This window comes from Cervus elaphus, chromosome X (genome assembly GCF_910594005.1).
Source record: "Cervus elaphus chromosome X, mCerEla1.1, whole genome shotgun sequence".
Lineage (NCBI taxonomy): Eukaryota > Metazoa > Chordata > Mammalia > Artiodactyla > Cervidae > Cervus > Cervus elaphus.
Window position 1 is genome coordinate 172,581,914 of NC_057848.1, and position 17,876 is coordinate 172,599,789.

General features: G+C 58.0%; 1 protein-coding gene and 1 long non-coding RNA gene across 6 annotated transcripts in view; one reads left to right on the forward strand and one right to left on the reverse strand.

Moving 5' to 3' along the window:
- SHROOM2 (shroom family member 2) overlaps positions 1-2,248 on the reverse strand; it is a 138,548-nt gene extending 136,300 nt beyond the window's left edge. For 2 of the 5 annotated variants that reach the window (XM_043895116.1, XM_043895115.1), the window contains exon 1: positions 1,834-2,205. In XM_043895116.1, the coding sequence (XP_043751051.1) occupies positions 1,834-1,998 (165 nt within the window). In that variant the 5' untranslated portion in view covers positions 1,999-2,205. Of the gene's footprint in view, positions 1-1,833 lie in introns of all 5 variants that reach the window. The other 3 variants (XM_043895119.1, XM_043895118.1, XM_043895120.1) reach the window with 3 other exon arrangements.
- Positions 1,563-17,085, forward strand: LOC122689051. Its single transcript, XR_006339714.1, has 3 exons — positions 1,563-1,697; positions 15,449-15,524; positions 15,852-17,085. It is a non-coding gene; the product is annotated as an uncharacterized LOC122689051 (long non-coding RNA).
- The last annotated feature ends 791 nt before the right edge of the window (positions 17,086-17,876 follow it).

Sequence of the window (17,876 nt, forward strand, 5' to 3'; positions counted from 1 at the left end):
GCCCACTGGAGCTAAATCAAGAGTCAACAGCCCCCTGCGGTCTGCACAGGCCCTGGTGTGTGTCCACAGGCTCTTACCGCCCAGCTCCTTCGGTTTGTAGAAGGGGGGCCCTCTTGCACAGGAAGATGAAATACCACTAATAACTAGGGGGACGAGGGGGGGGTTACGACTCGGGGTACAGAGAAAGGAGGAGGTACTCCAAAGTCCTTTTCCCCAGCTTCTGGTAAAACAACTGAATTTTTAGGCCTCTTTTCCTACCCAGTGGAAGCCCCCAAAGCAAGACGTTACCTTAAACAATGTTGTACCACTTATTCGATCTGCTGTAAGGACAGGTCCGAGGAAGACAGCTTGAATTGGATCTGCGTGTGTTCTTTTTTAAAAGAAACACCTGAAGTTCTAAAGGTTTGGGGGATTCACCTGGTAACTTTTTAACCTTTACCATCCAAAATACCTGGTAAAACTCATTATTTAAAAGGCTCAAGCTACAATGCTATAAGGCATTTGCAGGGAGCACCAGACCTGCGCAAGGTTTGCCCACTAGGCTGCCTCCCACTTTTCAAAGAATTCAATGCATTAATAGGTTGCACCTGGGTGAAATTTACAACAAAGACAGCCTCATCCCCAGTTCAACATAAATTCAGTGCACCCTTTTCCCTCAGAGTCTCTAGTTTATAACCAGAAAAAATGAGAGAAAATAAAAGATTAGTTCGGTCTCTCATTTGTTATCTAGGTAACAAAGCCACACCACCTCCTAAATTCAATCTGGTGGGGCAGGTTAGAAGTCACTTCAGTGCTTCCAGCCGCGGTGAAGCAGGAAAGCAGAGAAAAAAAAAAAAAAAACAACAGTAAGTCACCTTCAAACCCTTCTGGAAGCCAAGAATTTTTTTGCATTTTAAAGAGAACTTTGTCCCCAGGAATGTCACGGCCCAGACCTTCCAAAAGAAACTGACCAACAGACAGTTTTAACCAGTGGAAAACAAAACGACTGATTTGTGTGTGTTTCTACAGGTTTATACAAGCTCAGCTGCTAAGTCTCAAGATGGGTTTTCTATTTCAAGGCAAGAAAATTCAAAGTTCTAAAGTAAACCCTACACACACACACACACACACACTCAGTTCAGTCGCTCAGTCGTGTCCGACTCTTTGCGACCCCATGGACACACACAGTAGCAACTTATTATGGTGGTTCAAATCCCACTTTTATAAAGGACTCTGAAAACTTCCAGGGTTTTTTTTTTTTTTTTTTTTTTTTAAGTATCCAGGGCGCCGCGGATCTATGGCTGGAAGCCAAACGTCAGTAAATATTGATGGGCTTTTGGGAATGGAGAAGCTGGCCTGCCGGCAGCTGCTCACCCACACGTCCTAGAGATAAGGGGTGCGGGTCCAAGGCGGGGTGCAGAAACAGGCATCCAGACAGGCTAACATAGAAGGGGCCGGCTCTGTCCACCCGGCGCACGTGGGACCTCTGGGCTGGCCCACAGGTGCAGCCCGGCACTAGCGAGGACGGGAGTGACAGGGGACCCGGCTGGGCCCCTTCCAAGAGGGGGAGGGGAGAGATCCGAAACGGGAGCCATTGAAACTCTCGGAGGCGCCGGGAGCCGAAAAGGGCTGGGAAACAAGGAACGGAGGCCCAGGTGGCGCCCGGACCACACACCTGAGGCGGGTCCCAGCGCCCCACGTTCTCACAGGAGACCCAGGTAAACGAGCGTCCCGGGCCCGGGGCGCCACCCGGAACCGACACCCCCCCCGCAGCGCTCCTGACCTCGACGAGTCTCCCGGCCCCCGAGGCCACCTCCCGGCTGTCACCGTGCAAGTCCCGCGCCCCCCCCTCACCTTGGTGATGACCAGCGGCTCGCCGTGCTCCCGGCCGCCCTTCAGGGTGAAGCCCCAAGGGGCGCCGCCGCTCAGCTGCACCTCCACCAGGCGCCCGCCATCGGCCGCCCGAGCCTCGGCCTCCGCCAGGCGCTCCGGCCGCGCGCGGGGCTCGGCGCCCTCCATGGCGCAGGGCGCAGAGGCGGCGCGGCCGCTCAGGCCCCCGGGCCCGCCTGACCCGCGCCCATACGCTCCGGAGAAGCCCAGCCGGCCGAGGGCGAGGGAGAGTCTCGACGCCCCCGTTGCCGGCCGCGGGTAAACTTGCGCTGCAACTTACAAGGAAAGTGCCGGCCCGGGGCGGGAGGGAGTCCGGAGGACGCGCTGCGCAGCGCACGGGGGAAGGCGGGCCCCGGAGGGGGCGGGGAGCCGCGGGGAGGGGGCGGGCCGGCAGGGCGGGGACGGAGCCGCGGGGAGAGGCGTGGAGGGGCGGAGCCGCGGGGAGGGGGCAGGGACACTCGGGGAAGAGGCGGAGCAGCGGGTAGCAGGAGGGGAAACGCGGGGAGGGGCCGGGGAAGGGGCTGGGAGCCGCGCCGACCCGTCGGGGAGCAGCGCGGCGGAGGCGGGGAGCCGCGCCGAGGGGGGCGGACCGGCGGGGAGGGGACGGGGAGCCGAGGGGAGGGGGAGGGGGAGCCGCGCGGAGGGGGCTGTACCGGCGGGGAGTGGCGGGGGCCCCGCGGTGAGGGGGCGGGGAGCCGAGGGGAGGGGGGCGGGGAGCCGCGCGGAGGAGCCGGGGAGCCGCGCCGAAGGGGGCGGACCGGCGGGGAGGGGGGCGGGCCCGCGGGGAGGGGCCGGGGAGCCGAGGGGAGGGGGCGGGGAGTCGAGGGGAGGGGGCGGGGAGCCGCGCCGAAGGGAGCGGACAGGCAGGGAGGGGGGCGGGCCCGCGGTGAGGGGCCGGGGAACCGAGGGGAGCCGCGCGGAGCGGGGTGTACCGGCGGGGAGTGGCGGGGGCCCGCGGTGAGGGGGCGGGGAGCCGAGGGGAAGGGGCGGGGAGTCGAGGGGAGGGGGCGGGGAGCGGAGGGGAGGGGGCGGGCCCGAGGGGAGCGGGCGGGGAGCCGCGGGGTAGGGGGCGGGGAGCCGCGGGGTAGGGGGCGGGGCGCGTGAGATGGGGTTTGGCTCGCGCAGCGCGCGAAAGAACGGGGGGCTCGCGCCGCGTGCGCAGGAAGTGGCAGCGTCTGGCTGCGCGCGCCGGGGGAAGAGTTAGCTCCGGGGGCGTAGGAACCGGGGTCTGGCGCCGCGCGTGACGGAGGGAGAGCTGGCCCCGCGGGCGCAGGAACTGGGGTCTCGCTCCAAGCGCGCGGGAAAGTGGGAGGGGCACGCGCCCCGGGGGTAGGGGGCTGACCCGGCGCGCTCAGAAACGGGGTGGGGGGAATTCATGCCGCGGCGCGCGCAGAGACAGTGAGGGCTCGCGCCGCGCCGCGCGCACAGGAAAGTGCGGGTTGACTCGCGGCGCGCGCAGGAAAGGAGGGATTTTCGAGCCGTGCGCGCCGGGGGAAGGGCTGGCCCCGCGCGCTCAGGAATGGGGGGACTTGCGCCCGGTGTGACGGGAGGCTCCGCGCGCGCAAGAAGTGGGGGCTCGCGTCGCGCCGCGTGCGCAGGAAGGGGCGGGGCTAGCGCCGCGCGCGCCCGGGAGGGCTGAACCCGCGCGCGCAGGAACCCGGAGGCTTGGTGGGGCGGGGGGGGGCTCCCACCGCGCGTGCCGGGCAAAGGACCAGCCCGCGAGCGCAAGAACAAGGGTCCTTGCGTGGCGCCGCGCACGCAGGAAAGGGGGATGCGAGCGCCGCGCGTGCAGCAAGGGGGCGGCCTCGCGCCGCGCGCGCACGGGGAAGGGCTGGCCCCACGCTCGCGCAGGAACCGGGGTCTCGCGCCGCGCTGCGCGCGGAGAAAAGGAGGGGCTCGCGCCGCGCGCGCCCGGGCGAGGGCCGGCCCTGCGCGCGCAAGACCCGGGGCGCTCACGCTGCGCCGCGAGCTCAGGAACTAGGGGCTTGCGCCGCGAGCTCAGGAACTAGGGGCTTGCGCCGCGAGCTCAGGAACTAGGGGCTTGCGCCGCTCGTGACGGGAGGTTCCGCGCGCGCTAGAAGTGGGGGCTCGCGTCGCGCCTGGTGCGCAGGAAGGGGCGGGGCTAGCGCGTTGCGCTCCCGGGGAAGGGCTGACCCCGAGTGCGCAGGAACCTTAGGGAAGGCGCCGCGCCGCACGCCCGGGAAGCGGGGGCTCTCGCCGCGCGTGCCGGGGATGGCTTCGCGCGCGCAATAAGGGGAACTAGCGCCGCCGGTGGCGGGGGGTCCCGCGCGCGGAAGGGGGGGTTCTTGCGCCGCGCCGCGTGGGCAGGAACGGGGGGCTCGCACCGCGTGCACCGGGGTAAGGGCTGGCAGCGCGGGGAGGAACGACAGTGCCCGCGCAGCGCGCGCATGAAAAGGGTGTGTGTGTGTGTGTGTGTGTGTGTGTGTGTCTGTGTCTGTGTGTGTGTGTGTGTGTCCACTCTGGCAAAGTAGCACCGGGGTAAGGGCTGGCAGCGCGCGGAGGAATGAGAGTGCTCGCGCAGCGCGCGCATGAAAAGGGTGGGTGGGTGTGTCCACTCTGGCAAAGTAGTTTCCTCTTTTTTCAAAAATTTGTTGATTTCTCTGTCGGAGAGGGGCTGTAGAAAAGCGGGGTTTTAATGCTAATCACGGCACAGTCACTGTTTATGAACTGGCACCGGATTAAAATGAGGGATGTCAGAGACGCAGACTGGTCAAACCTGGCAAGAGCGCGTGCTTTCTAAGGCAGATGGGTTAAGATGAGACAACAGTGTTGGGGGCTCCGGGTTCTGGAGAATTAACCCCGTCCCCCCCACCCCGGGAAGGCCTGCTGACCGGCAAGAAAGCGAACTTCCCCGACCCTGAGCTCTCTCACTCCTCCTCCTCCTCGCTACCAAGCATCACCCTCGTGAGGCCTCGTGGCGTTCCGCGCTGCCCTCACCGAGCCTGGCGCCTTTGCTGCCAGCGCGGGGCGGGGATCGGGCGGGGGCCGCGGGGAGGCCCAGGGCACATGACGCCCCCTCCCCGCGGCCCCCCGCGCCCAGCACATGACCCAGGCCGGCCGGCAGACCCTAGCCGCGTGCGTCCCCAGCACGACCCATGGCCTTCCCGCGCCTCGGCAGCTTCTGCTGCCCCACGCGGGACGCCGCCACGCAGCTCGCGCTGGGCTTCCAGCCGCGGGCCTTCCACGCGCTGTGCCTGGGCAGCGGCGCGCTCCTCCTGGCGCTCGACTTTCTGCAGCTGCGGCCCGGGCGCCGGCCCGCGGGCCCCGGGGTCGCCGCGTTCTCCCCGCCGACCTCGGCCCGCGGCCCCCGCCTCCGTGCGCATCGTGCGCGCCGCCACCGCTTGCGACCTGCTCGGCTGCCTGGGTGAGCGCGCGACTCGCGCGGGGCGGGGGTGACCTTCGGTGTGCGAGTGAGGGCGCCCGGCCCGCGGGTGTGGACCCTCTTCTTGGGAAGTGAGGGCGCACGGCCGGGGACCCCTCCGTGCGTGGTTCAGGGCCCGCGAGTACTGCGCGGGTGGAGACCCCTCCGCGCGCAGTTGAGCGCGCGCGGCCCGCGAGTAGGGCTCCCTTTGTGGGTGAAGATGTTGGGCCCCCAAGTAGGGACGCGTCTGTGCGTTTTTTCAGGGCGCGCCTAGGTGCGTGGTTGAGAGCCCGCGGCCCGCCAGTGGGGACCCCTTCGTGGGAGTTGGGGGTGCTCGGCCCATCGTAGGTGGGGACCCCAGCCGTGGGTGGTTGAGGGTGCCGGGCCCGCGGGTGGGGCTTCCTCCTTACGCGGTTGAGGTGGCGTGGCTCATGAGTAGGGACCTCCTTAGTGGGAGTTGAGGGCGCGCGGCCCACGTGTGGGGACACTTCCGTGTGCGGGTGAGGCCGCCCGGTCTGCAAGTAGGGACCTATCTGTGCATTTTCTAGGGCGTGCGGGCCACTCCATGCCCAGTTGAGGGCTTGCTGCCCGTGAATGGGGACCCATCTATGTGTTTTCAGGACGCGGGTACCGCCGTGGGGACCCCTCCCTGTGCGACCTGCGGGCCGGGACCCCTCTGTGCCCAGTTGAGGGCCGCTGCCTGCGAGTAGGGACCCCTCCGTACGTGTTTAAGGGTGCACGACCCGCTGGTGCACACCCCTCAGTGCGCGGTGCGGACGACTGCGTGCGCAGTCGCAGACGCACGGCCCGTGGGTGGAGACCCCTCAGTGCACGGTTGAGGGTACACGACCCACGGGTAGGGTGCCCTCCGTGTGTGGGTTAGGGCGTCAGACCCACCAGTAGGGACCCATCTGTGCATTTTTTAGGGTTCGGGTACCGCGGGTCGGGACCCCTTCCGTGCGCAGTTGACGGCCCGCTGCCCGCGAGTGCGGATTTCCTCCGTACGTGTTTAAGGGTGCACGACCCGCTGGTACACACCCCTCAGCGCGCGGTGGGGACCACTGCGTGCGCAGTCGCGGACGCACGGCCCGTGGGTGGGGACCCCTCAGTGCACGGTTGAGGGTGCACGACCCACGGGTAGGGTGCCCTCCGTGTGTGGGTTAGGACGCCAGACCCACCAGTAGGGACCCATCCGTGCATTTTTTAGGGATCGGGTACCTCCGTGCCCAGTTGAGGGCGCGCTGCCCGCGAGTGGGGACCCCCTCCGTGCGCAGTTGAGGGCCCATGGCCGGCGAGTGGGGACGCCCTTCCTGGGCGTGGAGGGCGCACAACCTCCTGGTGAGGACAACTCCGTGCGCGGTTGAGGGCGCAGAGCCCACATGCGGGGCGTCCTTGGTGTGCAGTTGAGGAAGCGCGTACAGCCTTGAGGACCTATTCGTGCGCGGTTGATGGTGCGTGGCCCGGGAGTTGGGAGCCCTCTGTGTGTGCTCGAGGGCGCGCGGCCTGCTAGTGGGGACCACTGCGTGAGCGGTGGAAGGCCCACGGCCTGCGGCTGAGAAGCCCTCCCTGTGCTTAAGGGCGCGCTGCCCGAGCGTGGGGACGCCTCTGCGCGCAGTTAAGGGTGCTCGGCACGCAGGTGCAGACCCCTCAGTGTGCGGTTGAGGGCGCACAGCCCAGTAGTGGGGAACACTGCGTGCGCAGTAAAGGGCGCACGGCACGCGGGTGCGGACGCCTGTGTCTCCCGGTGAGGATGCCAGGCCCGCGAGTTGGGACCCGTCTCTCTTTTCCTGGGCGTGCGCACCATGGGTCGAGACCCCTGCATGCCCAGTTGAGGCCCGCGGCCGGCGAGTGGGGACCTCTTCTTACGCGGTTGAGGACACACGGCCCGCGGGTGGGGACCCCTTTCTTGGGAGTTGAGGAAACACGGCCCTCAACTGGGGAACCCTTCCTGTGCAGGGAAGGACACCAGTCCCTGGGGGCCCCGCCCGCGCAAGAAGGGAGCGGCTCGCGCCACGCCCCCAGGAAGCGGTGTCTTGCGCTGCGCCTTGCGGGCAGGTAGGGGGGCTGGCGCCGCGTGTGCCGGGGGTATGGCTGGCCCGCGCGCCCAGGAAAGGGGGTGCTGGAGCCGCGCGCGCAGGAACCGGGGGGCTCGTGCAGCACCACGCGCGCAGGAAGTGAGAGCTTGCGCGGCGCCGCGTGCGCAGGAGTTGGGGGGGGGGGGGGTGGGTCTCGCGCCGTGCTCGCCGATGGGAGGGCTGGCCCGGCGCGCGCAGGAACGGTGTGGGGGGCCCGCGCCGCGAGCACAGAAAGTGTTGGCTCACGCCGCGCGTGCCCGGAGTCCCCGCGCGCGCAGAAAGTGGGGCTCGTGCCCCAGGTGGCAGGGGACCCCAGCTCGCGCAAGAAGGGGGTGGCTCGCGCCGCGCCGCGTGGGTAAGAAGGGGAGGGGGCTCGCGTCGCGCGTGCCGGGGGGAGGGCTGACCCCGCGCGCGCAGGAACTGGAGGGCTCGCGCCACAGCGCGCGGGCAGGAAGTGGAGGCTCGCGCCAAGCGTGCCGCGGATCCCCGCGCGCGCAAGAAGGGATGCGCTGGAGGGGTGTCTCGCGCGGCGCGCGGACGGGGGAGGGTTGACCCCGGGGCGCGCAGGAAGTGGGGGCTCGTTCCGCGAGTCCCAAGGGGTCCCGCGCACGCAAGAAGTGGGGGCTCCACGTACCCAGGAAGCAGGAGCTCACGCCACGAGTGCCTGGGGTCACCGTGTGCAAAGGAAGGGGGGCTCGCGCCGCGGGTGGCGGGAACCCGCGAGCTTAAGAAGGGGGGGCTCGCGCCGTGCTGGGTGAGGGATGACCCCGCGGGCGCAGGAACGGGGCGGGGTGGGGGGGGCTCGCGCCGCGCCGCTTGCGCCGGAAGTGGGGGTCTTCTGCTGCGCACGCAGGAAGTGGGGCCTCCAGCGCATAGGAAGGGGAGCTCGCGCTGCCCTGCGTGCACTGAGGGCGGGGTCTCAGCGCGCGCAAAATGTGGGGGCTCTTTCCACGTACCCAGGAAGCAGGGGCTCGCGCCACGCGTGCCAGGGGTCCCCGCGTGCGAAAGAAGGGAGGCTCCCGCCGCGGGTGGTGGGCACCCACGTGCTTAAGAAGGGGGTATTCTCCGTGCCGCGTGGGCAGAAAGTGGGGGGGCTCGCGGCGCGCGTGCTGGGGGGAGGGCCGACCCCGTGCGCTCAGGAACCGGGGGGCTCGCGCAGTGGCGCACGCACAGGAAGTGGGGGCTCGCGCGGCACATGCCAGGGGGCCCCACACGCGCAAGAAGGGTCGGCTCCCGCCACGCATCCAGGAAGGGGGGCTCGTGCCGCGGGTCGCAGGGTCCCCGAACGCGCAAGAAGGGAAGGCTCGCGCCGCGCCGCAGGCGGAGGAAGTGGGGGCTCACGGCGCGTGTGCCGGGAGTGCCGCGCGCGCACGCGCAAGAAGTGGGGGCTCACGTCACGTGCGTAGGAAAGATCTGCCTTGCGCCGGGGGAAGGACTGGCACCACGCGCGCAGGAAGTGAGAGCTCGTGCCAGGGGTGCCCCGCACGCGCTGGAAACGGGGAACTCGCGCTGCGCGCCCAGAAAAGGGAGGGCGCGCCCTGCGCGCGATGGGGGAAGAGCTGATCCTGCACGTGGGGGTTTGGGGGCTCGCGCCTATCCGGGTCAAGGGACGGGAAGCAATCGGGCTACCGCGAAGTGCCCAGAGGGTGTGAGGGGCGGGTAGAGGCGGGCGCACTGGGGTGAGGGGGCCTGGGGTGGAAGTGCACTTGGGACTTCCCGCCGCCCGCGGGGAGTAGGGAGCTGCAGGCTACAACTGCAGCTCGGGGAGGGGGCGGGCTGCAGCTCGGGGCTCGCGGTGACCTGGGGGGTGCAGAGGTGACTGGCGCTCCCCGTGGGGCCAGAGTCCGGCTGGGGTGGCGGCTCGAGGCCCAGCCCTTACCCGCGCCCGGACAACAGGCAGGAGAGGCGGCGGACACTAGGTTTCATCCTTAGGTGGGGAAGATCCCCTGGAGGGAGGGCTTGGCAACCCGCTCCAGTATTCTTGCCTGGAGAATCCCTTGGGCAGAGGATCCTGGTGGGCTACAGTGCATGGGGTCACAAAGAGTTGGACAAGACTGAGCACATGATCAACCAAAAGATGAAAGACCATATTAATGCACCTACAGTTTTTGGACGTGCCCTGTCTCAACACAGGGCCTCCCTTGTGGGTCAGCTGGTAAAGAACTGTGCAATGGGGGAGACCTGGGTTCGATCCCTGGGTTGGGAAGATGCCCTGGAGAAGGGAAAGGCTACCCACCACAGTATTCTGGCTTGGAGAATCCAGTGGATTCTATAGTCCATGGGATCACAAAGAGTCAGACACGACTGAGTGCCTTTCACCTCCACAACACAGTGCTGCTACCCTCACCCTCCCACTGGTCAACCCCAGCCCGAAAGCTAGTGTTGACTAAAACATCTCAATTTAAACCTTAGATCTTACCTAAGGCTGAAATTCAGGCCACTCGGTCCACTAACGCATGAAATCCTTGTCTCCATAAATGACAGCAGCAGTCGTCTATCACATTTTCCGTTCACTGTGTAATCATTGTCTGATCATCCATCTGCCACTCAGAGGGGTTATACTGTCATTCCTTGAACTCAGGTGTAATTTTACCTACATCTTCACTAAATATCATGCTGCTGAGCTTTTTTTTTTTTTTTTTTAATCTTCACATAAGGCATCCCTTCCAGCTTCAGTCAGTTCAGTTGTTTAGTCGTGTCCAACTCTTTGCAACCCCGTGGGGACTGCAGCACACCAGGCCTCCCTGTCCAACACCAACTCCTGGAGCTTGCTCAAACTCATGTCTGTGTGGACTCAGTGATGCCATCCAACCATCTCATCCTCTGTCATCCCCTTCTCCTGCCTTCAATCTTTCCCAGCATCAGGGTCTTTTCAAATGAGTAAGTTCTTTGCATCAGGTGGCCAAAGTATTGGAGCTTCAGCTTCAGCATCAATCCTTCCAGTAGACATTCGGGACTGATTTACCTTAGGATGGACTGGTTTGATCTCCTTGCAATCCAAGGGACTCTCAAGAGTCTTCACCAACACCACAGTTCAAAAGCATCAATTGTTTGCACTCAACTTTCTTTCTTTTCTTTTCTTTTTTTTTTTGATCAACTTTCTTCATGGTCCAGCTCTCACATCCATTCATGACAACTGGGAAAACCATAGCTTTGACTAGATAGACCTTTGTCTGCAAAGTGATCTCTCTGCTTTTTATTATGCTGTCTAGGTTGGTCATAGCTTTTCTTCCAAGGAGCTTTAATTTCATGGCTGCAGTCACCATCTGCAGTTATTTTGGAGCCCAAAAAGATAAAGTCTGTCCCTGTTTCCATTGTTTCCCCATCTATTTGCCACGAAGTGATGGGACCGGTTGCCATGATCTTCATTTTTCAAATGTTCAGTTTTAAGTCAGCTTTTTCACTCTACTGTTTCACTTTCAAGAGGTTCTCTAGTTCCTCTTTGCTTTCTGCTTAGGATCAGTTCAATATTCATAACACCACGGTCTATACTGACATTAATAAACATGCTGCAAGAGACAGCACCAAGCCTGCTGTCAGATAGGTGCCCTTCTCTCAGCCCCTCATAAATCTTTCAACATTCCTGGGATTACACCGTTGAGCCCATCTGTCTGTGGTCCCATCCCACTGAGGCTTCTGTATCACGTTTCACATATCATGACAAGGCTGTCAACCATCCATGGTGTGACATTACCTCTGTCTTGTGAGTGAAAGGCATAGCCACAATGTATCAACCTTGCACCCCTTTGGGAAGCATTCAGTATGACATTGAGCCCATGTGGACTTCTGCTGGTGACAGCTTTCTTTTCTAATTACTAACAACTCAGGCAGAATTTCCCATGTTCCCATGTTTGTCAGCATGTAGCTTTTCACAACAGGTGGCCAAAGTACTGGAGCTTCAGCTTAAGCATCAGTCCTTCCAATGAATATTCAGGACTGATTTCCTTTAGGATGGACTGGTTGGATCTCCTTGCAGTCCAAGGGACTCTCAAGAGTTTTGTCCAACATCACAGTTTGAAAGCATCACCTGATGCGAAGAACTGACTCATTGGAAACGACCCTGATGCCGGGAAAGATTGAAGGCAGGAGGAGAAAGGGATGACAGAGGATGAGATGGTTGGATGGCATCACTGACTCGATGGACATGAGTTTGACCAAGCTCCAGGAGATAGTGAAGGACAGGGAAGCCCGGCATGCTGCAGTCCGTGGGGTCACAAAGAGTCGGACAGGACTTAGTGACTGAACAACAGGAATGTAGATTTTGTTCTTCTGGAAAAGCAGAGCACGTTTATTCTATGGGTTTTCTCACTTTTTTGGATATTCATTGCTTAGGACACGAGACTGAGCATGTATCCTTCTGGACCCTCTGAGCATCCAAACCTAGATGTTTGACAGTCTCAGGAATGTGTGTACCACCTTGTCAAGTCTAAGGTTTATTTCCTTTGATAGAGCAGAGCTAAGTTAAATGAAAGTGGTCCTGCTTTCACTTATCAGCAAGCAGTGTATCGATCAACAAGACGAATTGGACCAACTTTTAGAGATTTATATCTGTATGTGTTAGTCCCCCAGATGTGTCTGCTCCTTTGCGACCCCATGGACTATAGCCCGCCAGGCTCCTCTGCCATGGGATTCCCCAGGCAAGAATACTGGAGTGGATTGCCATTCCCTTCTCCAGGGGATCTTCCCAACCCAGGGATCGAACCTGGGTCTCCCGCAGTGCAGGCATATTCTTTACTGTCTGAACCACCAGGGAAGAGATTGAATCAGTAGCTAATCCTCTTCATGAAGTAGGGCACAGATTGTTTCATTTTTTTTATTCTAACAGATGTATAACTATAAAATGTAATGGAGGATGGAGTTCCAGAATTTTCCTTGTACTTTTCAAATTACAGGGTCAAGTACGTTTCAGTTTGTAAGCTCAAGCATACTGAAACACCTTTTCCACAGGGCCAGCAGGAGCCCGTGTCCCAGAGGGTGACTAAGCCTGTGTGTCACAACTGCTGAATCTGAGGGCCCTAGAGCTCCTGTACCAAAAACATCGCACCCCACACCTCTCCTGGCTGGTCCCCCCTTGCTGCAAATAGAGAAAGCCCAAGAGCAGTAACAGAGACACCAACGCAGCCAAAAAATATAACTCTATAAATTTTAAAAATATTGTATCTGCGAAGGGCCAAGTTTCATGCTGGCAACTAGAAGGGACTATATATACATGATTGGGCTTTCCTGGTGGCTCAGTAAAGAATCCGCCTGCCACGTGGGAGACCTGGGTTCCATCTCTGCATCGGGAGGATCTCCTGATGGAGGGCATGGCAATGCACTCCAGTATTCTGGCCTGGAGAATCCCCATGGACAGAGGAGGCTGGTGGGCTACAGTCCATGGGTCACATAGAGTGGGACACGACTGAGCGATTAACACAAGCCCTGGAGAGGACATCTCGGGTGTTAACACCCGTCTCTCCTGGCTCTTAGGAGCCTTTACCTTGCTCTAAAACTACTGGCGGAACAGCCAGAGGCTGAGTCCTCATCTACAGAAGAGAATTCTCTGAGCTTTCTGGCTGTTGGAAGAAAACATTTCTTTGGGGCTGTCAAACTCACAATGGGTGGCTTCAGAGAGATGCTCCTGTGTTGAGAGTCTTGGCTGTAAACCTTCTTTGGAAAGGCTCACGGAGGTGGTCTGATCCATTGATAACAATTTCTTCTTGAGCGAAAGCCCAAAGTCTGCACTTTGGTTCAGATCAGTTCAGTTCAGTCACTCAGTCATGTCTGACTATGTGTGACCCCATGGACCCCAGCATGCCAGGCCTCCCTGTCTATCACCAACTCCTGGAGTTTACCCAAACTCATGTCCATTGAGTCAGTGATGCCATCCAACCATCTTATCCTCTGTCGTCCCCTTCTCCTCCTGCCTTCAATCTTTCCCAGCATCAGGGTCTTTTCAAATGAGTCAGCTCTTCGAATCAGGTGGCCAAAGTATGGGCGTTTCAACTTCATTATCAGGCCTTCCAACAAACACCCAGGACTGATCTCCTTTAGGATGGACTGGTTTGATCTCCTTGCAGTCCAAGGGACTCTCAAGAGTCTTCTCCAACACCACAGTTCAAAAGCATCAGTTCTTTGGCACTCAGCTTTCTTTATAGTCCAACTCTCACATCCATACATGACCACTGAAAAAACCATAGCTTTGACTAGATGGACCTTTGTTTGTAATGTCTCTGCTTTTTAATATGCTGTCCAGGTTGGTCATAACATTCCTTCCAAGGAGTAAGCATCTTTTAATTTCATGGCTGCAGTCACCATCTGCAGTGATTTTGGAGCCCAGAAAAATAAAGTCAGCCACTGTTTCCCCATCTATTTGCCATGAAGTGATGGGACCGGATGCCATGATCTTAGTTTTCTGAATGTTGAGCTTTAAGCCAACTTTTTCACTCTTCTCTTTCACTTTCATTAGGGAACCCTAATCCTGCATTAACAAGTATCATCATTCCTAAAAACCCTTCACGTCTGCTATATATTGCTGTGTGCTCACTCAGTCATGTCTGACTCTTTGCAACCCCATGGACTGTAGCCCACCAGACTCCTCTGTCCATGGGATTCTCCAGGCAAGAATACTGCAGTGGGTTGCCATTTTCTCCTCCAGGGGATCTCCCTGGACCAGGGATGGAACCCAGGTCTCCTGCATTGGCAGCTGGATTCTTTACCACTGAGCCACCAGGGAAGATCATCTCTGGATCCTCATCACTGGACTGACATCCATCCTATGCAAGGACCAGGCTGACCTTGAAAAGCAGGAATTTTATGTGATGCACAGACCAGGGGGGTGGGGATCTTGGGGGCATCTGTATAATTCCACTCCTTGCAGTTATGTAAAATAAAAATTAGATCTTCTCCCACAGATATAACTGTAACAAGACTGAGAAAAGTGATTTGTCTATGACTTAGGCAATGCCAATTTGGTTTTAAAGGTCATCTTTCTTTTTACCTTCACCCCAAAGACTTAATTAAGCTGCGGAGATCTCTAATGAGAGATTTTGCTGATGACTGAGAAATGATGAGTGTGGAATAACCGTGTTCAGTTGTGTTTTTTTTTTTTTTTTAATTATGCTACGAGCCCCTTTGCTTTATTCTCTGTATAGTTAAGTCAGGCATTCAGGGCAACAAAGAGAATACCTGTGCTCACTCCTCAAATTCATATGTGGGGTCCTGCCCCACGTGAAATAGAATGAAGGGGTGGGGTCTCTAGGAGCTGATCAGGTCATGAGCCTCATGAATGGGATTAGGACTTTATAAAGGAGAACCCGGAGAGCTTAGTGGGTTTCCCAGGTGGTGCCAGTTGAAGAGAACCCGCCTGCCAGTGCAGGAGATGTAAGAGATGAGGGTTCGATCCCTGGGGCGGGAAGATCCCCTGGAGGAGGGGATCCCACTCCAGTATTCTGGCCTGGAGAATCCCCATGGACAAAGGAGCCTCGCGGGCTACAGTCCATGGGGGTCACAAAGAGTCAGACACCACTGAGCAACTCAGCACACACAGCAAATACACGATGGTTAAAATAATATACACACGCAGATATATAAAGCGATACCCAACTATTCTGATCAGGAGTCCTTCAAAAAGAGTACTTAGTTAAAACGACTATTGCAAAAGTTTTTATTGATTTCTTTTTTTGGCTATGCGGTGTGGCTCCTAGGATCTTAAGTTCCCTGACCTGGTGTTGAAAGCGCCAAGTCGTAACCAATGGACAGCCAGGGACGTCCCAAGCATTTTTTGTATTTTAAAGTACATTTTTAGAAAGCCATTGGTTATTTTTCAATGTTCTTTTTTTCTTTTAATTAGGTAGCCAATGAGCATGTGTTTCTTGAGGCCTTTTTACTTGTCCAGCACCAGGGAGGACTTGTGAAGGAATGTAAAGGATGCAAGAAATATGAAAACATTCACTCTGGCTATAAAGAAAACATCATTAGCTGCCATGAAACAATGAGGGCACAGTTAACGTGCAAAATGGCTTTTCCCTGCAAAAGGTTCAGCAGCAGCAGAGAAATCCAAGTAGAGAAGAGAAGAAAAAAGAAAGAAATAGACCTCTTGTGTTTCCTTCTCATCCACTTTTTTTTTTTTTTTCCTCTGAAGTGTCTGAAAACACATCCTGGAAGGAGTGACTGAGCTATTATGCTGCCGGCTGAGAGGACGTGAGGTGATGGTGCAGGTAGGGGCCCCAGGGGCAAAGAAAGGATTCTTCTCTCTGGGGAAGTTGCAAGTGTCAGGACTTGATGGCAGCCTAGCGCATGAGCCCAGAGTTCATTTTGAATCTGTCCCGAGTCTCCATACACCCCCTCTCCTAGGGCTGGTGTATATCCCGGGGGGTTGGAGGTCATCAGAAACAACTTCCTGGGTTTTCGGCTGAAGTTAGCTGAGTTGAAGGGTTCCTGAATGGAATTTTGGGCAGACGCACACTTGAAGGGAGGCAATTAGGAGTTTCTTTAGGGCAGGTGGAATCTGAGATGCTTTCCGGATACTGTCTTATCTTTCCTAGGGCTGTTGTAGCAAAGTACTATCAAGCAGTGAAGAGCTACTCTTTCCCTTCGGGAGGTCTGAAGTCTGGAATCAGGGTGTCAGCAGAAGGGACTTCCCTGGCAGTCCAGTGGCTAACACTCTGCACCCCCAGTGCAGGGGGCCCAGGTTCGATCCCTGGTCAGGGAACCAAGATCCCACATGCCGCAACTAAGAACTGGCACAGTCAAATGAAGCATAACCCGCTCCGGTATTCTTGCCTGGGAAATCCCATGGACAGAGGAGCCTGGTGGGCTGCAGTCCACGGGGTTGTGCAAAGAGTCGGACACGACTTAGTGAGCACGCACATGTACATTTTTTTAAAAAAGTTGTCAGTGGGGCCATAACATGCCTGGAGGCGCTAGCGGTGACTCTGTTCCTCCCCACTTCCACCTTCGGATGGCTATAGGTGCTTCTTGTGATTGCCCTAAAGCCCCACCTAAAGAATCAACTATCGCCTCTGCATCTCAAAATCCTTAGTTTAATCACATCTGCAAAGACCTTTTTCTTTTTTTCCCAAATAAGGTAACGTTGACAGGTTTCCTGGGATCCGGACCTGTCATCTTTGGGAAACATTTAGTCAGCTTACTGGAGAAATGGAAACCACTCAACAGTGTCCTGGAGAATGAAGGGGACTTTGCCGGTTAGTTTGGAAGAAGCCTGGCTAAAGCCCCACAGCTGACTTACACGGCTTCCCCTCACGAGGAGCAGGAGTCAGGCTAAGGATCTGCTGACCTCAGGTGGTGCTTGCAGAAGCCTAGTCCCCAACCTTCAGCCGAGGGAGGACTACCCCCCAGGGAAGCCCTCACATAAAGATTTGGCATGTCTCAGAAGCTCATTCGTGTGTGACCCTTTGCGACCCCATGGGCTGTGGCCCACAAGACTCCACTGTCCGGGGAATTCTCCAGGCAAGAACACTGGAGTAGTTTGCCATTTCCTTCTCCAAGATCTGGGATACCTACCAGCAGAAGACCTAGATAGACATTTCTCCAAAGAAGACATACAGATGGCCAACAGGCCACACGAAAAGATGCTCAACATCACCAATAAAAGGAAATGCAAATTGAAACCACCAAGGGGTATTGCGTCACACAAGTCAGAATGGCTATTATTAAAAAGTCTGCAGATAATAAATGCCGGAGAAGGGGTGGGGAAAAACGGAACCTCCTACACTGTTGATGGGAATGTAAATTGATGCAGTTACTATGGAGAACAGTGTGGAGGTTCCTTTAAAAACTGAAAACAGAGTTACCATATGAACCAGCAATCCCATTCCTGGGCGTAAATCCAGAGAATATGATTCAAAAAAATACATGCAGCCCAAAGTTTCATAGCAGCATTATTTAGAATAGCCAGGACATGGAAGCAACCTAGATGTCCATCAACAGATGAATGGATACAGAAGATGCGTGAAGTAACTCCCAGCCTAGGCCATGATCACCACCCCATGAGTGACCCTCAGCTGAGGTCAGGGTCTGGAGGTCACAGAGCTGGTTAGGGGGCAGGCTTGAGGGTCCTGAGAGAACAGGAGCCCTGATGCCCACCTGGCATCCTTACCTTCATCCCTAGTATTATATTTGGGAACGTCTTTTTCAAATCTTGCATGCCTTGTGGGTCCCAACCTGCTCGTAGCTTGGGGATAGTTCTGCCAATGAAATTGCCGGCTGAAAACGCGACACCAGTGTCATGGAGGTGGTTCTAGTGGAAACCAACGCAAGCGATTTCGAAGCTGCAAAAAAAGATTCCACGTGTGAGATTTCAGCAAGATAACCTCAAATGTACTGCTTTGCCCAAAGGCAGAATGAAATTTCTGCTCCTTCACTGTGATATCATTTGGGTGATTATGCAATAAATGCTTTTCTAGCTTCATATGGCACATTTTAAGGGGAAAAACAAAAACAATGTGTGCATGTTCAGTCAATAAGTTGTGTCCCACTCTTTGCGACCCCATGGACTGTAGCCCGCCAGGCTCCTCTGTCCATGAGATTCTCCAGGCAAGAATACTGGA